This window comes from Prionailurus viverrinus, chromosome A2 (genome assembly GCF_022837055.1).
Source record: "Prionailurus viverrinus isolate Anna chromosome A2, UM_Priviv_1.0, whole genome shotgun sequence".
Lineage (NCBI taxonomy): Eukaryota > Metazoa > Chordata > Mammalia > Carnivora > Felidae > Prionailurus > Prionailurus viverrinus.
The window spans coordinates 74,561,639-74,577,559 of NC_062562.1; the positions used below are offsets into that span (position 1 = coordinate 74,561,639).

The 15,921-nt window shown below is 42.5% G+C and overlaps 1 protein-coding gene and 1 pseudogene across 2 annotated transcripts in view; one reads left to right on the forward strand and one right to left on the reverse strand.

The window, feature by feature from the left end:
• The first annotated feature begins 940 nt into the window (after positions 1-940).
• Positions 941-1,771, forward strand: LOC125153473 (annexin A2-like; annotated as a pseudogene).
• A 748-nt stretch (positions 1,772-2,519) lies between these two features.
• Positions 2,520-15,921, reverse strand: part of RALA (RAS like proto-oncogene A) — a 73,244-nt gene continuing 59,842 nt past the window's right edge. For both annotated transcript variants that reach the window (XM_047849334.1, XM_047849333.1), the window contains 2 exons: positions 12,570-12,744; positions 2,520-4,505 (listed from right to left, as the gene is read on the reverse strand). In XM_047849334.1, coding sequence (XP_047705290.1) covers positions 4,383-4,505; positions 12,570-12,744 — 298 coding nt within the window. In that variant the 3' untranslated portion in view covers positions 2,520-4,382. The remainder of the gene's footprint in view (positions 4,506-12,569; positions 12,745-15,921) is intronic.

Genomic DNA, 15,921 nt, shown 5'->3' on the forward strand with positions numbered 1-15,921 from the left:
GATGCACAGTTTGTTATAATTATTTTTCATGTTGACAATCATAAGAAATAGGTGGTCTAGCCCAGAGTAAGGAGGCCGAATACCTAATCTTTGTTGTTTTTTAACTTCCTCTCCATCGGCATGGGACACCGGAGTAGTTTCTTCCGTGTGAATCTCTGTAATTGTCTCTGACTCATGTTTGTCCTTCATCTGCTATATTCCCAGCAGCGCCCACGGTGGGGGATATACAAATCTAAAGAAAACGAAAGGCATGAATGAAGACCTCTACTGACCTGCCACTCTTGACTTCCTAATTTGCTAAAGGAGACTTCTAACACGGGGTTAAATCAAAAGCATTACTTTGAAATCTTTATAGGAACTTTTGGTAAATGCTTTGATGGTTGCCAAATATTAAGTTTTATGTCCTTGTCACAGAATGGTGAGACATGAAACTCTGATTTAGTTTAAGACCAGAATTTAATCTAACCTCTGTTTGGTATATATGTAACATCATACCCCATACTGGTGTTAAACATGGGTCCAGTGAGGTTAAAACTATGCCAGTTATAACTTATATGTGCTCATTCTGGCACTGCTTGTGAATTAACTATGAAAAGTGGGGCACCTGGGCCGCTCAGTCGGTTAAATGTCCGACTCTTCTTGATTTTGGCTCAGGTCATGATCTCACGGTTTTTGAGATCGAGCCCCGAGTTGGGATCTGCGCTGACAGTGCAGAGCCTGCTTGGGATTCTCTCTCTCCTCTCTCTGCCTCGCCCCCACTGGCGCTCTCTCTCAAAATAAGTAAATAAAACTTAAAAAAAAAAAAAAAAAGACTGCTGTTCATGAAATTCTCTCCAAGCTCAGTTTGGAGGGTGATCACTCCACATTCCCAAGTGCATACGGGTCTGTCCAAGAGCACACCAATCTTGATCAGCCTGAGAGTGATCCTCTGAACACTGAAATGACCAAGACCAAAGGTGTGGATGAGGTCACCATTGTCAACATTTTGACCAACTGCAGCAAGAACAGAGGATATTGCCTTTGCCTACCAGTGAAGGACCAAAAAGAAACTTGCATCAGCTCTGAAGTTAGCCTTGTCCAGCCACCTGCTCCGTGTGATGCTTCTGAGCTGAAAACCTCCATGAAGGGGCTGATGGGGACTCTCTCATTGAGATCATCTGCTCAAGGACCAACCAGGAGCTTCAAGAAATTAACAGAATCTACAAGGAAATGTACAAGACTGATCTGGAGGACATCGTTTCTGACACATCTGGCGACTTCTGCAAGCCGACGGTTGCCCTCAAAAAGGATAGAACGGAAGACGACTCTGTCATCGATCATAAACCGACTGACCAAGATGCCCAGGATCTCTAGGATGCTGGAGTGAAGAGGAAAGGAACTGATGTGTTCAAGTGGATCCGCATCATGAGTGAAGAGTGTGTCACCTCCAGAAAGTGTCTGGCTACTTCCAGGGATAAAAAGCTACTGAGCTATGACATGCTGGAGAGCATCAAGGAGTCAAAGGACACCTGGAAGAGGTTTTCCTGAACCCAGTCCAGTGCATTCAGGACAAGCCCCAGTATTCTGCTGACTGTACGACTCCATGAAGGGCAAGATCACTCACGATAAAATCCTGACTAGAATCATGGTCTCTCACAGTGCAGCGGACCTGGTGAAAATGAGGTCTGAATTCATGAGAAAGTACAGCAAGCCCCCATAGTACAGCATCCAGCAAGACAGGAAGGGCAACCATCAGAAAGCGTTGCCATACCTGTGTGATGGGGGTGACTGAGGCCCACGACAGCAGGAGCGGCCAGGAGTGGTGTTCCTTTGTTTCCAGCTAAGTTTTAGAAAATAGCTGGTGACTGACAGTCCCCTTGTGCCCGTCCCCGTGAGGATGACCTTAGCAATGTCCCCTCACCATCTTTATTTCAGTTGCCTAAGCACCGTCTGCCTCTCATGTCTAGTCTTTTTAGTGAAAGAAATTAACATTCCAGGGAGTTGGACATCTATGTGAAACACTTTGCCTCTTGTGTACTGTGTCATGAACAGATGAATAACCCAAATTTTTACTTTATCAACAAGAAAGAAAAAGGGAGAAATGAAGGAAGGAAGGAAGGAAGGAAGGAAGGAAGGAAGGAAAAAGAAAGAAAAGAAAGGAATGGTAGGTAACAGCATGGTTACTCCTGCCACAATTTGGGAATTATATGGTCTCTGGGGATCATTCCGATTAGAACATGATATAAAGCTGGCCCCCAGCCATTTTAGTTTGGCAGTCTTCTAAAAGTAATGCGCAGTTGTGACTGCATAACGGTATCTTCCACGTAATCGTGCACATGGGGTCCTCCCATTTCTGAGCCCTCCCTGAGCCTGAGCAATGACTCTATGATCCAGGAAATCTGGCATCACTCAAAAGAAAGCCCTAAACTGAGAGTTCAAGACACTCAGCGGCTTTACAATCTCTGATGAAGAGGCCCAGGTCGGGTCGTCTGAATTTTACATGTTACATATATCGTAAACATCAAGTAACACCACAAGCATTTAAAAAAAGGAAGTTTATTGGTCTTTAAATGGCTCAAATTGCAAATAAACCAATCGGGTAGTGGCATCAGCCTAAGACATGTGATGCGTCTTTGTCAGTTGGCTTCATAGCACCTCAGTACCCAGGAGAGGAAAGGTCTCAAAGCAAAGTCACAATGTTAGTGGTTAGGACCCCTGGTTAAATAAGACTGTGATGAGTACACACGGAGACCGCCGGGCCCGCGGGGCCAGGGTTACATTGGTAACTTGAATTCTGCACACGGCATAGCCTATGAAAAATACGAAACGGAAGATGTACATCTCAAACCCTTTAAGGACAAATATTTAACATGACAAGTCAGATGTAATATCTAAAGAGCTGAGTTCCTAAAAAGCCTATTTTTGTTAACTTCACATACACACCTGTTACCTGGAACGCCTGAATGCATTTTTCACTTGTTGAAATCAGGACTGAGCAAAAAGAAAGACAAAGTTTATTGAATTAGCCGTCTTAGCCCCATTCTGAAGAAGATAACAAAAATCTGGACAGTGGTATATTTCCCATTGAAATTATGTTCCCAAACAGCATGCTAGAATTCCTCCAGTGGGCACGGCACGCCAGGGCGACACAGGCTGGTGTTCGGTCTGCAGATGCCAAACATGCCTTCTGCACCATACTTGGGGTTCACTGAGTGATGTTAGCGTTAGGAAAGCGTGGCTCCGGTGTTCTCCATTATGAACACGGACTACAGGGACTCCCGGTAACTCTCCTGCAGCCAAACTGTCACCTCCTAAGTGCAAATGTAGAAATGAACCAGCCGCAAGCACGCACACCTTCCCGAATGTTCTAGTGCAAAATGCATTAGCATTAACGACACCTTTCCTGTGCCATGCTCCCGAGAGACCAACAACTTAACACACGCTCACCACTTGTAAAAAGGGAGTTCCAGGGACCGAGGGTTCACCGAAACAACTGTACTGAATCCCCACAGTCTACAATTATCTTACAAGTATGGGCTGGCCCTTCATGTCAAACTACCTTACGGTTAATGAAAAGCGATCAAGGAGCTCTGGACCCTTACTTTCGAGAACCAGAATATGGCACACATTTTAAGTTTGGACAGACTCCTAGCAGACAGTTATTTTGCAAGAATCGTCTATACAAAAGTTGTACTCCATACCAGGCAAATACTCTCACCAGGACACGTGGGGCAATGGGCCCACGGCACCAGCGGGGACACATCCAGAATGACACAACCGGGTACTTTTCAGTTTCTAAATTAAGGCATATTCAAAAATTTCCATGTACAAGTTTACATCACTTTTCTACGTTAATCACCAGGTAATTAATGCAGGTTCACAGATGAATTACTCTCAATTTAACTATATGCAACAATCATGCCAATAACTTTTCTTCTATATTTTGCATAACAATGGTTAAAAAAAAGTGGTACAGTTTAACTACCATGTTCACAATTGTCATTTTTCAAGGCAGTAGAAGACCAAGACATTTTAAAATGATATAAAATTTAAGCTTTGTAATAAACCAGAGGAAGTAGCCTTTCCTCTCATTCCTCCCACCCCGTCTCGGCTCTAACAGTTCCAGAAAGACTGCCCGCGACACACAAGCCCATACGCTACATTCAGGACCGCGATAAATGTAGGCAATTATGAGAGAAGTTGAACTCTGCTTCTTGGTGAAGCCACATTAATTTCTTTTTTAAGTGAATTTGACTCTCAGTGCAGTTCCAATTCATGCTTTTAGTGATACATAACAATTTCCAAATCGTTAAAGTAATTTCAGTCAATTGAGCCTTCAATGGCAATGCTTATAAATTATATTTATTAGTATGGTCAAGATAAGAAAGGAGTTTGGACTTCGATTATAAAATGCAGCATCTTTCTCTGATTCTCTTGGCTAAACTTTTCCTCTTCTTTTTTCCATTCTTTTCTTTGCTGTCTTCCATTTTTCTGGCTCGAATTTCCCTCATTAAGTCAAAAAATACCTAGAAAGAAGAAAATAGGGTAAATAAAGCCACCAGATAGTATGACCTTGGTACTTCTTGGAACCGGAGCAGTAAACCTTGGGAATAAGTAGGAGTAACTACTTAAGAGCTTTTGTCTGGGGGCCACCTGGGTGGCTCTGTTGGTTGAGAGTCTGACTCCTGATATCAGTTCAGGTCGTGACCTTGTGGTCGTGGGATCGAGCCCCGTGTTGGGCTCTGGGTTCTGCACTGAGTGTGAAGCCAGCTTGGGATTCTCTCTCCCCATCTCTGCCCCTCCCCCACCCATGCGTGCTCTCTTTCTCTCAAAATAAATAAACATTAAAAAAAAAAAGAGCTCCTGTTTGAGGCGTGTAGGGACAGGAAAGCACAAAACTAGAGTCTTCTTCAAGTACACTGGGAAAATCGGGAAATGTTCTGAGTTATGCTTTTTGGTAGAAATGTTCACAAAATATAACCTGATCTTCCCATCCCAACTTTCAAGACAAGTGATGATAGCTCCAAAGACAAAATTCAATGGACCGTCTTTGAGCAATTTACAATTAATAAATGTATCTTACCAGTTCATCTTTAAAAGTAATTAATTCATGTTTAACAACATTTATATTTAATAACTGGTTTTTCCTCAGGTCCATTTTTAGAAACAAAGCTAAGGAAAGTGAGTGCTTCCTTTGTCATTTTGATACCAGAGGCTAAGAGTTTATCAAGTCTGTCTTGATGTCTAGAAACTGGCAAAGGAGAGATATTAGTATAATAATTTAAAAATTATTAATGTAACAACTCAAAAGTTAAATATCAATAGCAAATGTCTGAGTGCAGACAGACAAGAGCCTAGAAGGATAAGGGCTCACACTGTACACGAATAGTTATGTACGTGTATGATGAATGGATGAATAACTTTTATGGTTTATACCCAAATTCTGAATTAAAAAATTCAGTTATTACTTCTATTTTATTTTTTTATTTTTCTCAAGAGCATGAAATAAGAAGTGACACCACACCGATTAAAAACAAACATTTAAAAATTCTGGTTAGCTTGTGCATTCTGAATGCTGTTAAGTCAACAAATGTGGGTTACGTAACGGCCAGTGTGCCTTTTCAAACATGCCTCCAGCTCTCTAAAGGAGACCGACTGGAAAAGCAAGGCGCCGAAAAGCACAGGTAGAGAGTGAGCCTGTGCGTGTGTAGAATATGGGTTACGTGGATCCGCCTGCATGTGAAGTAGAAACAATGAAACCAAACACTAGTATTATTTTGAGGATGAAGGGAACAGGGTACAGGGAACAGTGAGGCATCTCTGAATATATCTCGTTATACAACTTCTATTTTGGAAATGGACACGTCTTACGTCTTAAAAAATGAAACTGGACACAAAAACTGAGAATCAAACTAAAACAAATAAGACTATACGTAGAGTTGGTGACATAATCCTACGGGGGACAGGATTATTTCGAGGGACTTTAAAACACAGTATACAGAATGTACGTCTCAGAAGAGAAGCCGAAGAGAAAAACAAAAACAAAAGCTCAACAAATAAAAAAGACGGATCTCTGACATCACTTTGTAACTTGGCTGTTACTAGTAGCAATGGTATCGTCCTTTTGAACAGTTTTATACAGATGCTACAGGACAGTGTAAGGGAGCAATTATGTTGATGTGGGTTAGGAACCAAGACTTCCAGTGTAAGAGAAGAGGGGTCAAAATCCCGAGTGCTAAACCTGAATCAGAAGTAACGGTGGGCTCTCAGGATTTGCTTCCTTGTAAGAATACATATGTGCCAGCACTTCACTGAAGGGACACGAAGCAACGACAGCCCAACAGCAATAAGCAAATTAGTCCCCAGGCTTTGGCTGCTAAATACCATTCCTGCCAAGGGAACCAGCGTTTCCTAGACAAAGTGGACGATTCCTGATCTGGAGTGAAAAACAAAAAGTCAGAAAGCAAGGAGGCTATTAAAAAAAAATAATAAGGCAAGGAACAATCAGAGACTAGTGGGTTAAGTCAAATGGACACAGGACCAACACACAAGGTGAGGGGAATGGTTAAAACAGGGAAAAAGTGAGCAAAGAACATCCACAGAGGATGTAGGAGACCAAAACACACAGGTGACACAGACCCCATGGGCCCACGGGCTCGGCTTCCCCAGGATGGAGATTTCAGAACCCTGTGCTTCGAGTCCACAGTTGGCCATCGGGGCAGGGAGCTTCCAAACTAGCTACGTGTAATATCCGAGGACTCCCCTGCAGCTTTCAGATGTGGACTTATCACTATGGAATAGACATCAGAAGAAGGTTTAATTTCTAATTTTAGATAAGTATCCGCAGTGAACTTCAAATGAATCCCTATTAGAAATCGCCAAGGTCATCTTGACTAGCAAACGCCATGGGGAACTTGTAAAGTCTGCATCAGCTACTATAATGAGGTAAAGCTAATGGAAGCTCTGTTCCAACGGCCACATGGAAGGACACGCATAACTAGGGATAAGAATAAAGGGTTGTGGGGGTGCCTGGGTGGCTCAGGTGGCTGAGTGTCCAACTCTTGATTTCGGATCAGGTCATGATCTCAGGGTCGTGGGATCAAGCCTTGTGTTAGGTTCTGTGCTGAGTGTGATGCCTGCTTGGGATTCAATCTCTCTCTCTCTCTCTCTGTCCCTCTCCCCCACTTGCGTGTTCTCTCTCTCTCTCTCTCTCTCAAAAAATAAAAATAAAAAAGAATAAAGGGTTGGCTTCGACAACCTCAGGCACATGATCATCCCCAAAGCGCAGGGCTGCCTTTGACTTTTTTTAATATAGACACTTTTCAAAATTACTTTTCTCTGTTTGCTCCCACCTCTTCTTCTCCTGTCTCCTTTGTTTTCCCATTCCCATTTTAGGGCAACCTGGTATACACAAAATTTGGCTCTTCTAAATCCAGAGTAGAGATCACAGGATATCCTTCTCACACAAGTCAAAATAAGACAAAACTAGATAAACATACAAACAGGCTCAGAATGCTAGGCTTACAATACAGCTGAAAAAACAAAAGTTACTAGAAACGACAAACACCTCTCTTTTGAAAAGCATCAACAGACATTAGCTTAAATCTAAACCTCTGCCTTGTTTGTTTTAAGCACTTAGACAATATTAAATTTTCAAACAGATTAAGGATCTACCATAAAAGCCAACAAAAAAGAAGGGAAAAAATTATAGGTAAGTTTTTTTTAACTTTTTAATTGTTTTTAAGTTTAGGATGGGAGACAGCTTTTCTAAGAAAGCCACAGAACCCACGAGTCAGAAAGGAAAACACTGAAAGATTTCACAACATAATCCCTAGTGTTTTTCCATGGCAAAAGACAAGAATCAGCCAAGTTAGAAGATGTAGTATGGATTAGGAGACAATATCCACAACAGATATAAATGGACAAACGGTTAATGTCTTTACTATAAAGTACGCTTTAGGAATCAAAATAATAAAGCCGTAAGATCAATGGGCAGAAAAGAAAGTAATTTCAGAGTTCACAGAAAATGTACAAATGGAATGGCCCATGAATCAACTACAACATGTCTCATTAATTATCAAGAAACAATGGTTTAGCCACCTCCCCAGTGACTTTGAAAGGTTGCTTTACCTGGTGCTGGGAAGACAGTGGGGAGAGGGTTTTGATGCAAGTAAGGACGCTTTCTGGAGGGCACCCTGTTATTAAAATTCACAATGCACCTTGCATGGGTGCACAGAAAGCTCACCGCAGCACTGCTGTGAGAGAAGACACAGCGGGCAATCGGCACGTCACTCACGGGAAAATGGCTGAATTACGAAAAAGCCCAACTATGAAACACTTCCTAGATGTTTACAAGAATGTGGTATGTCTACATGTAACGGCATGGAAAGAACTACATCTGTTATGAAATTTACAAAGCAAACTACAGAAATACATGATCTACATACACAGAAATACTATATATATGTTGTATATACACCATATGTATATAAATGTGCTACATACACTACAAAAGTCCTATTTATATGGGGGGAAAACAAGCAAACACAAGCTTTCCCTCAGATTCTACACGCCGGTCTGTAAGTGTAGATAAATGTCTGGAAAGACACACCTGATCAGCAGTGGTTGGTTACCTTACAGGAAGGGGAGGGGAGTGACTCACTTTTTCTCCTTATTACAGATTTTTCTTTATATAATAAGCATGTGTTCATGTTTTTAATGAAAACACTTAAAAATAAACAGACTACATTTCTCCTATAACTCTTTCCCCAACCTAAATTGGCTCTCCTGACGTAATAAATCACACTCTCCTTTTTGACATCTACTTGCTCAATCTGTTTCCATTACTCCAAGATGTTCCTTAAAAATTAAGAGCAACCTTAAAAAAAAAAAAAATTAAGAGCAACCTTGGAGCCATGATTTAAAGAGCTGGAGCGTTTAGCTAGAAGGCTACTAACAAGGTCGTCAGATGAACCTGGCACCCAGTGAGTCCACAAGCAGGTTTTCCATGTGGTCCTCTGCCTCTGGGTGACTCCTCTGTGACAGGCATGGCCTCTGCGACAGGCGAGGCCCCGTCTCCCTCTCCCTCTTCCCTCCCCCACTCCCCCCTCTCTCTCCCTCTCGAGCCGGCTCAACCACTCTGATGGTCCTGAAGCTTTTCACAGGGAGGATTCAAAATCTGCCTCTTTGAAACTTCAACCCAACGGTCTATTTGGAATCCAGATGAGGACAAGACATGAGACCTTACTCTTGTAGGGAGCTAGTATTTGTTTTTTGTGACAAACAAGATACATGCCAGTTTAATAGGAGCCAGTATTAACACTTGCCACCCCCCGACAATCTGTGCCAGGCTTCCAGTAGCGGGCGACATACAGCCTGGGAGACACCACAGGAGACACCATTGTGTCGAGTAAAACAGTGCGGAAATGACACGGGCACCAGGGTTGGCTGCACCCAGAGCCAGCAGATGCCATCACAGTCCTTTTGAAGTTGAATCAGGTGTATAATCTTTCCACTTCTTTTCCGCATCTAAACAGTGAGCACGAGAAGAGTATGCCTTACAGAGTTAAAGACAAATGGTCTGTGCTGGCCACAGTGCCTGGGTCTTACAGACACCATTGAATATTAGCTCCTTTACCTATTAACATTATTTCCTCAGCAAGAAACCAAATATAACCTGATTCTAGAAACTGAATAGTTGCTGCAAGTTACTTTTATTTAGCCACTGAGGTATTTTATCTGGCAGTCACTCCTCAGGGTGAGTAGTACATCAAGTTACAGTATTCCATATGAACTTGTACCTACCTTCCTTCCTTCCTTCCTTCCTTCCTTCCTTCCTATCTATCTATCTATCTATCTATCTATCTATCTATCTGAGTGTGCATCCGTGCAAGTGGGGGGGCAGGCAAAGGAAAACAGAATCTTAAGCAGGCTCTACACTTAATGTGGATCCCAACGTGGGGCTCGATCCCACGAACTGCGAGATCATTACCTGAGCCAAAATCAAGAGTTGGACGCTCAACCGACTGAATCACCCAGGCGCCCACCCCCACCCTGCTCTGCCCCCATACCTTGGTTTATAAGCGTCCACATTTAATGTAATTTTGCTTTGGAGAGGTGACCCTTGAGTACAGACGATACTTTGCAAAACCGGCCACAGCAATACTCCCTACGCACTCTTCCAGCATCTTACCATTCTCCATCAGCACGTGGAGTCCATTCCCCTTCCTCCCAAACCTGGGTAGGACCTGCGACTACTCCAGCCAACAGAATGAAGTGGAAATAATGCTGAGTAACTTCCCTGCCTAGGTCATAAAAGGTGACATGGTTTCTGCCTGGTTCTTATTCTCTTGTGACACTGGCTCTTGCTCTAAGAAAGCCTAAAGTAGGACACAACAGAAAAGGTTACATGGCGAGGAACCGAGCCATCCCTGGACAACAGCCAGTGTCAACTGCCTGGATCAGGCATGTGTGGACAGTCTTTAGAACTTAATCAGAGGGCCTGGATGCCTCAGTCAGTTAAGTTTCTGACTTTGGCTCAGGTCATGATCTCATGGTTCGTGGGTTCGAGCTCCGTATCGGGCTCTGTGCTGACAGCTTGGAGCCTGGAGGCTGCTTCGGATTCTGTGTCTCACTCTCTCTGCCCCTGCCCTGTTCACACTGTCTCTCTCTCTCTCAAAAATAAACAAACATTAAAAAAAAAAATTGAAAAAAAAAAAAAAGAAAGAAAAGAACAGAACCTAATTGAAGATGCTTCCAGTTCCCAGACTTCAAGCTTTTCAGCTGAGGCATGAGACACTGTGGAACAGAGAGAAGCCAACTCCACTTGATCTGTCCAAAACTTTGGCCCAGAGATTCCATGAGCATAATAAATGGTTACTTTCACCCATAAGTTTTGGAGGTATATTTTGTTACACAGCCAGAGTAACTAAAATAGCCCTATACTTTCAACTTTCCTCTTTTGAAAATACATGCATATGGCAAAAAATTCACGCCAGCAGATGACAGCACAGAGATTGTTATAATGACCGCTCCATAGCTTTTGTGGTTACTGCTCACCTCTTGGACCCACTGTCCTTAGTTTGAATAGGTTTTAGAGTGTGTTCTACAATTGCTCATCAGTTTGGAAGAAACGAAACACACACACACACACACACACACACACACACACACACACTAATATTCAATGCTGCCTTTCAAAACCCCAAACACACTGAACTTTAAAACCTATTTTTATTAGTACTTTAAATACATTTGCCATAACTTTGGAGAAAACTGGTATAGACTATGTAGAAATCTTATAACACTCATTTTGTACAGATCTCTTGGAACTACAGGAATCTCACCATGTGACAAGAAATCTAATCAGCTTAAGACAGTATAGTGACATTACCTAAAGACCTACAGTAATTGGGGGTGCCTGGGTGGCTCAGTTGGTCGAGTGTCCAACTCTTGGTTTTGGCTCGTGTCATGATCTCATGGTTTGTGAGTTTGAGCCCCGTGTTGGGCTCTGTGCCGACACTGCGGACCCTGCTTGGGACTGTCTGTCTGTCTGTCTCTCTCTCTGTCCCTCCTCTACTTGCCCATGCATACTCTCTCAAACTAAATAAATAAACTTAAAAAAAAAAAAACCCACAGCAAATGAAAAGAAAGACTAATTTTTTTTAACCTAATGATTTCTGTATTGGTATTACGAGTCTACAGGCACAAGCAGACCAATTCGCTAAAACTTAAAGCCACCCAGAGCAGTGTTACTCAAAGTGTGGTCCACCAGGCCACAGTCTGTACCACCTGGAGCTTCCTAGAAATGCAAATTCTCAGGTCCCACCCCACAGCAAATGAAGCAAAATCTCTGGGGGTAAGACCCAGGAATCCATGTGTATTAAGTTTCATAGACACTTCTGCCAGTTAGAGTTTGAGAGGCACTCAGTAGAGCTTAGATGCTTGGAGGCTAAAAAGAGGCCGTGTGTGGAGGGCTCAAGGGGGCGGTGCCTCAGTCTTCCTAAACACTGAAGACGCAGGTCTCAGCAGCAGGATGAAATAACGTATGTGGGCAGGTTCCCAGGAACAAGGCAAGGGTGTTCCTGGCCTGGACTCGGCGAAGGGCCAATGTGGACAAAGAAGAGGGCTCAGGGGGAAACAGAGGTGAGGGTAGGGGCACAGGTGTAGTAACAGATTTCAAAGCCCTCTTATCTGGGGATCCTTTGTCTTCGGAGGTACCTTTACTTTCGAGAACTTAAATAGGGCTGGGCAGGTGTCAGCTCAGAGGACACTTCTAAATTATGCAGCCGCTCAGGGTAAGAAAAAAGAAAAATTAAGAAAAGGCAGCGATTCGGGTCAGAAATCCTATTAGTGCTAGAAAAAAAACCACTTAGCTGTGGTGTCTCATGTTTTAATGTCTCTTGGGAGCCTGAGGACAAGGTGAAGTGAGAAATGCCTAACATGTTGCACTTGAGCATTTAGGGCAGATAATAATCAGCACATACTAAATCACCATTTGAAAGTTTCACAAATCTCTGGACAAAATGCAGCTGAGTTAAAGCAAATCAGCTTATTAACGTGATGTAGCAGTAAGGACAGCCACCCTTTACCTTGTCAACATTAGCTCGAGTTTTAGCAGATGTTTCCACATAGTTGACATTCCACTGGTCGGCTCTGGTTTTCGCCTCTTCTACAGAAACCTGCCTTTTATCTTCTAAATCTGATTTGTTACCAACCAGCAGAAATGGAACATTCTCATCTTCTTTTACTCTTAAGATCTGCTCCCTGGATAAAAGAAAATGAGAAAGAAATATTAATATCACCCCCACAGGTTAAGCTAACAAAATAACTAACACCATCTGCCATTAGCCTTTACGTGTGTGTGTCTACATAACAACAATTAACTCAATCATGGTACGGTAGGGCGTGTGCTGCATTCTACCACCAACCACTTGAATTACACACTTCACTGTTGAAGGGAAAATACACTGAAGAGAGTAGCAATATGGTAGTGGAGGCACAAAATCAAAGTGTCAAAGGCTACTTCCTCCAAGTGTTTTTGAAAATAAGCTTTCAACGTAAGGATGGTTTTAGATTTGCAAAAAGTAGTGAAGACAGTGCAGAGAGTTCCCGTATTCTCCACACCCTGTTTCCCCTACTGTTAACACCTTACGTCAGCATGGTACATTTATCATAGCGAAGGGACCAATCTTGATACATCATTATTAGCTGAAGTCCAAATTTTATTCAGATGTTTTCAGTTTTTCCCTCCTGTCCTAAGATCCCATCCAGGACACCACATGACATTTAGCTGTCATATTGCCTTAGATTCCATGTGACTCTGACAGTTCTCAGACTTGCCTTGGTTTTGATGACCTTGACAGTTTTTAGACGTGCTGGTCAGCTAATTTGTAGAAAATCTCTCAACTGGTATTTGTCTGATGTTTTTCTCATGATTAAATTGGGGTCATGGGATTTGGGGAGGAAGACCACAGAGGGAGAGAGTGCCATTCCTATTACATCATATCAATGGTCCTACCAAATGTTTTAAAAAACCCCACACATGCCAGAAATCTCTGCAAGTCTGCTCTGGAGTACAGCTTTTGTATTCACAGAGAAGTTATATGCTGTCACCAGTTCCAAAGGTATCATGGCTCTCTGTCCTTCTTAGGCAACTGTGAGCAAAGTACTTCTTTGCCTCAGTTTCCCATGTGTAACATGGGGCTAACAATAATACCTTCCTTATAAGGTTGCTATGAGGATGAAACACAAAGTACTTAGAGTTGTGCCCAGCACGTAGTAAATATTCAGTAAATGTTAGCTGTTCTTAATCATTATTATTACTGTGTTGGGGAAAGTGGTTTTCTTATAAAATCAACACTTTCTTGCTAACTTACCGGTGCCTCCCCTCTGAAATTATTAAAAGACGTTGGAACTACAGGAACACAAATAGTTCAGACTAAGAGAAAAACAAGAAAATTAAAGGGATTATTGGGATGACAGGTCAGCAGAGTATACCTGGTTTTGCGAGGATCTATCATGATAAGATAGATTTGAGAGACTGAGTATGAATCTTCATCAAGCCTTGATCTCAGATTTGTCCATTTTGTGCTTCTTAGATTTTGTGCTTCTGATTTTAAGAGATAAGATGTAAAAAATGCGTGCCTTAGAATCCATGAAATTCGCTAGTATCTGGCTTGTCTTGTTAATGCTTCGAAGTGTCTGGTGTGTGGTGAGCACTGTTATGAGTATTAGGCAGTGTTACTACCTTTCCTATCACTTCATTCACCTGATTTCCGATGTTGTAAATATTCTAACAGACTCAGTGTTTGTAGGCAGCTCTTTGGACCTGAATTCCTAGTTTTTCTTTCTTTTCTTGAGAGAGAGAGAGAAAAAGAGAGACAGAGAGAGAGGGAGTGGCAGAGACAAAGGGAGAGAGAGAGAATCTTAAGCAGGCTCCGCACCTAGTTCCTGATCCCGACACAGGGCTCAATCCCATGAACTGTGACATCATGACCTGAGCCAAAATCAAGAATCAGATGCTAACTGACTGGGCCACCCAGGTCCCCCTAATTTTTTTTTTTTTTTTAAATTCCTAGTTTTTCTACCGTGAACAGATTGTAGACCATATAGTCACCTCCATCTTTCACTGACTGGTACTTAGCCTATTACCCATCCTTGTAGGAAGTTACAATGTCAGCCAGGCACAGGGACTTGGTGACACATGCTAAGCTGTACTACAGGGCTGTGATGTTGTCTACCATCCACGTGATCTCTTGCAAAGAGCACGTCAACACTCACCATCACTACTATTAAATTTATGACGTATTTGTGAAGGGGATATTAGCCAGTCCAAATCTTTTTCTACTGCTGGTGACAACAAATTTGCTGTTACCTCCTTAACCAGTTTCCTTTGTGATCAACAGCCTCACACTAAGATGTTAACAACACCTGACTTACTACTTAATCTCACTAACCACCAGAGACTGACTCTGGCATTTGTGACTAGTACTTCTGGTCACATGTAGATATAGTCATTAACTTATTTCTTAATAAATACCTCATAAGTTACGAGTCCAATGCTCCAGGAAGACCAATACTGAAAATACAGTGTGATTAATGCTATCAGAAATGTGGCGTTGGAAAGCCTGGACCTTCTGGGTTCAGAGGTGAGAAGACAATATTCATGAGAGTTAATTAGCTGGTTTTAATTAGCTACTTTCCTGGATGTCAGAGAAAGGCACTGCTATATCTACAACCTTCCTACGCATTTTACTTAATGTGATGCTCCCTTTAAGCGGAGTTTTAGAGGCTATTACAGAATTTTAGAATAGGAAAGTACTTTTATAAACTGGTCCAACTTTTTCATTTTTGACATAAGAAAAGTGAGAACCAGAAAAAAAAAAAAAGAACATTTTCTAACATTTCTATCAAACGTTTACTAAACATGCCCTGTATGATATATGCCAGGAACGGTACCAAATATGGGTCCTGGGGATCCTCAGGTGGATAGGAAATGGGTCCTGCTCTTAAGAGTTTTCTCCTGGTCAGGAAAAACACATGCAAATCAAGCTGATGCTACAAGTGCAGCGAGTGTGCTCTCAGAGCGGGGCCAGGCACTCTGCACACAGAGGAGCAAGCAGTGGTGGGTTCTGCCCTGGGGACAGGAGGCCCAGGAAGGCTGAAGAGAGGAGCCGCCGCTGGTGCCACACTCTGCGGGTCAAACCAGGTGGAGCGCAACCACTCGGACTGTCTCAAAAATGCCTTTCCTGTGTCGCCACTGAGTCACTGGGACTGTTATGGGAAGGGCAACACACTGGAGGGACAACAGAAGAGTAATGAATGATTCACTTATTTTCTGTAAAAGCCACAACCCAAGATTCTTACTCTCTTTATTCCCTTGAGACACCACTTTGGCTTTGGCAACTACGGTGACACATTTATCCCATCACCTAGAACAGG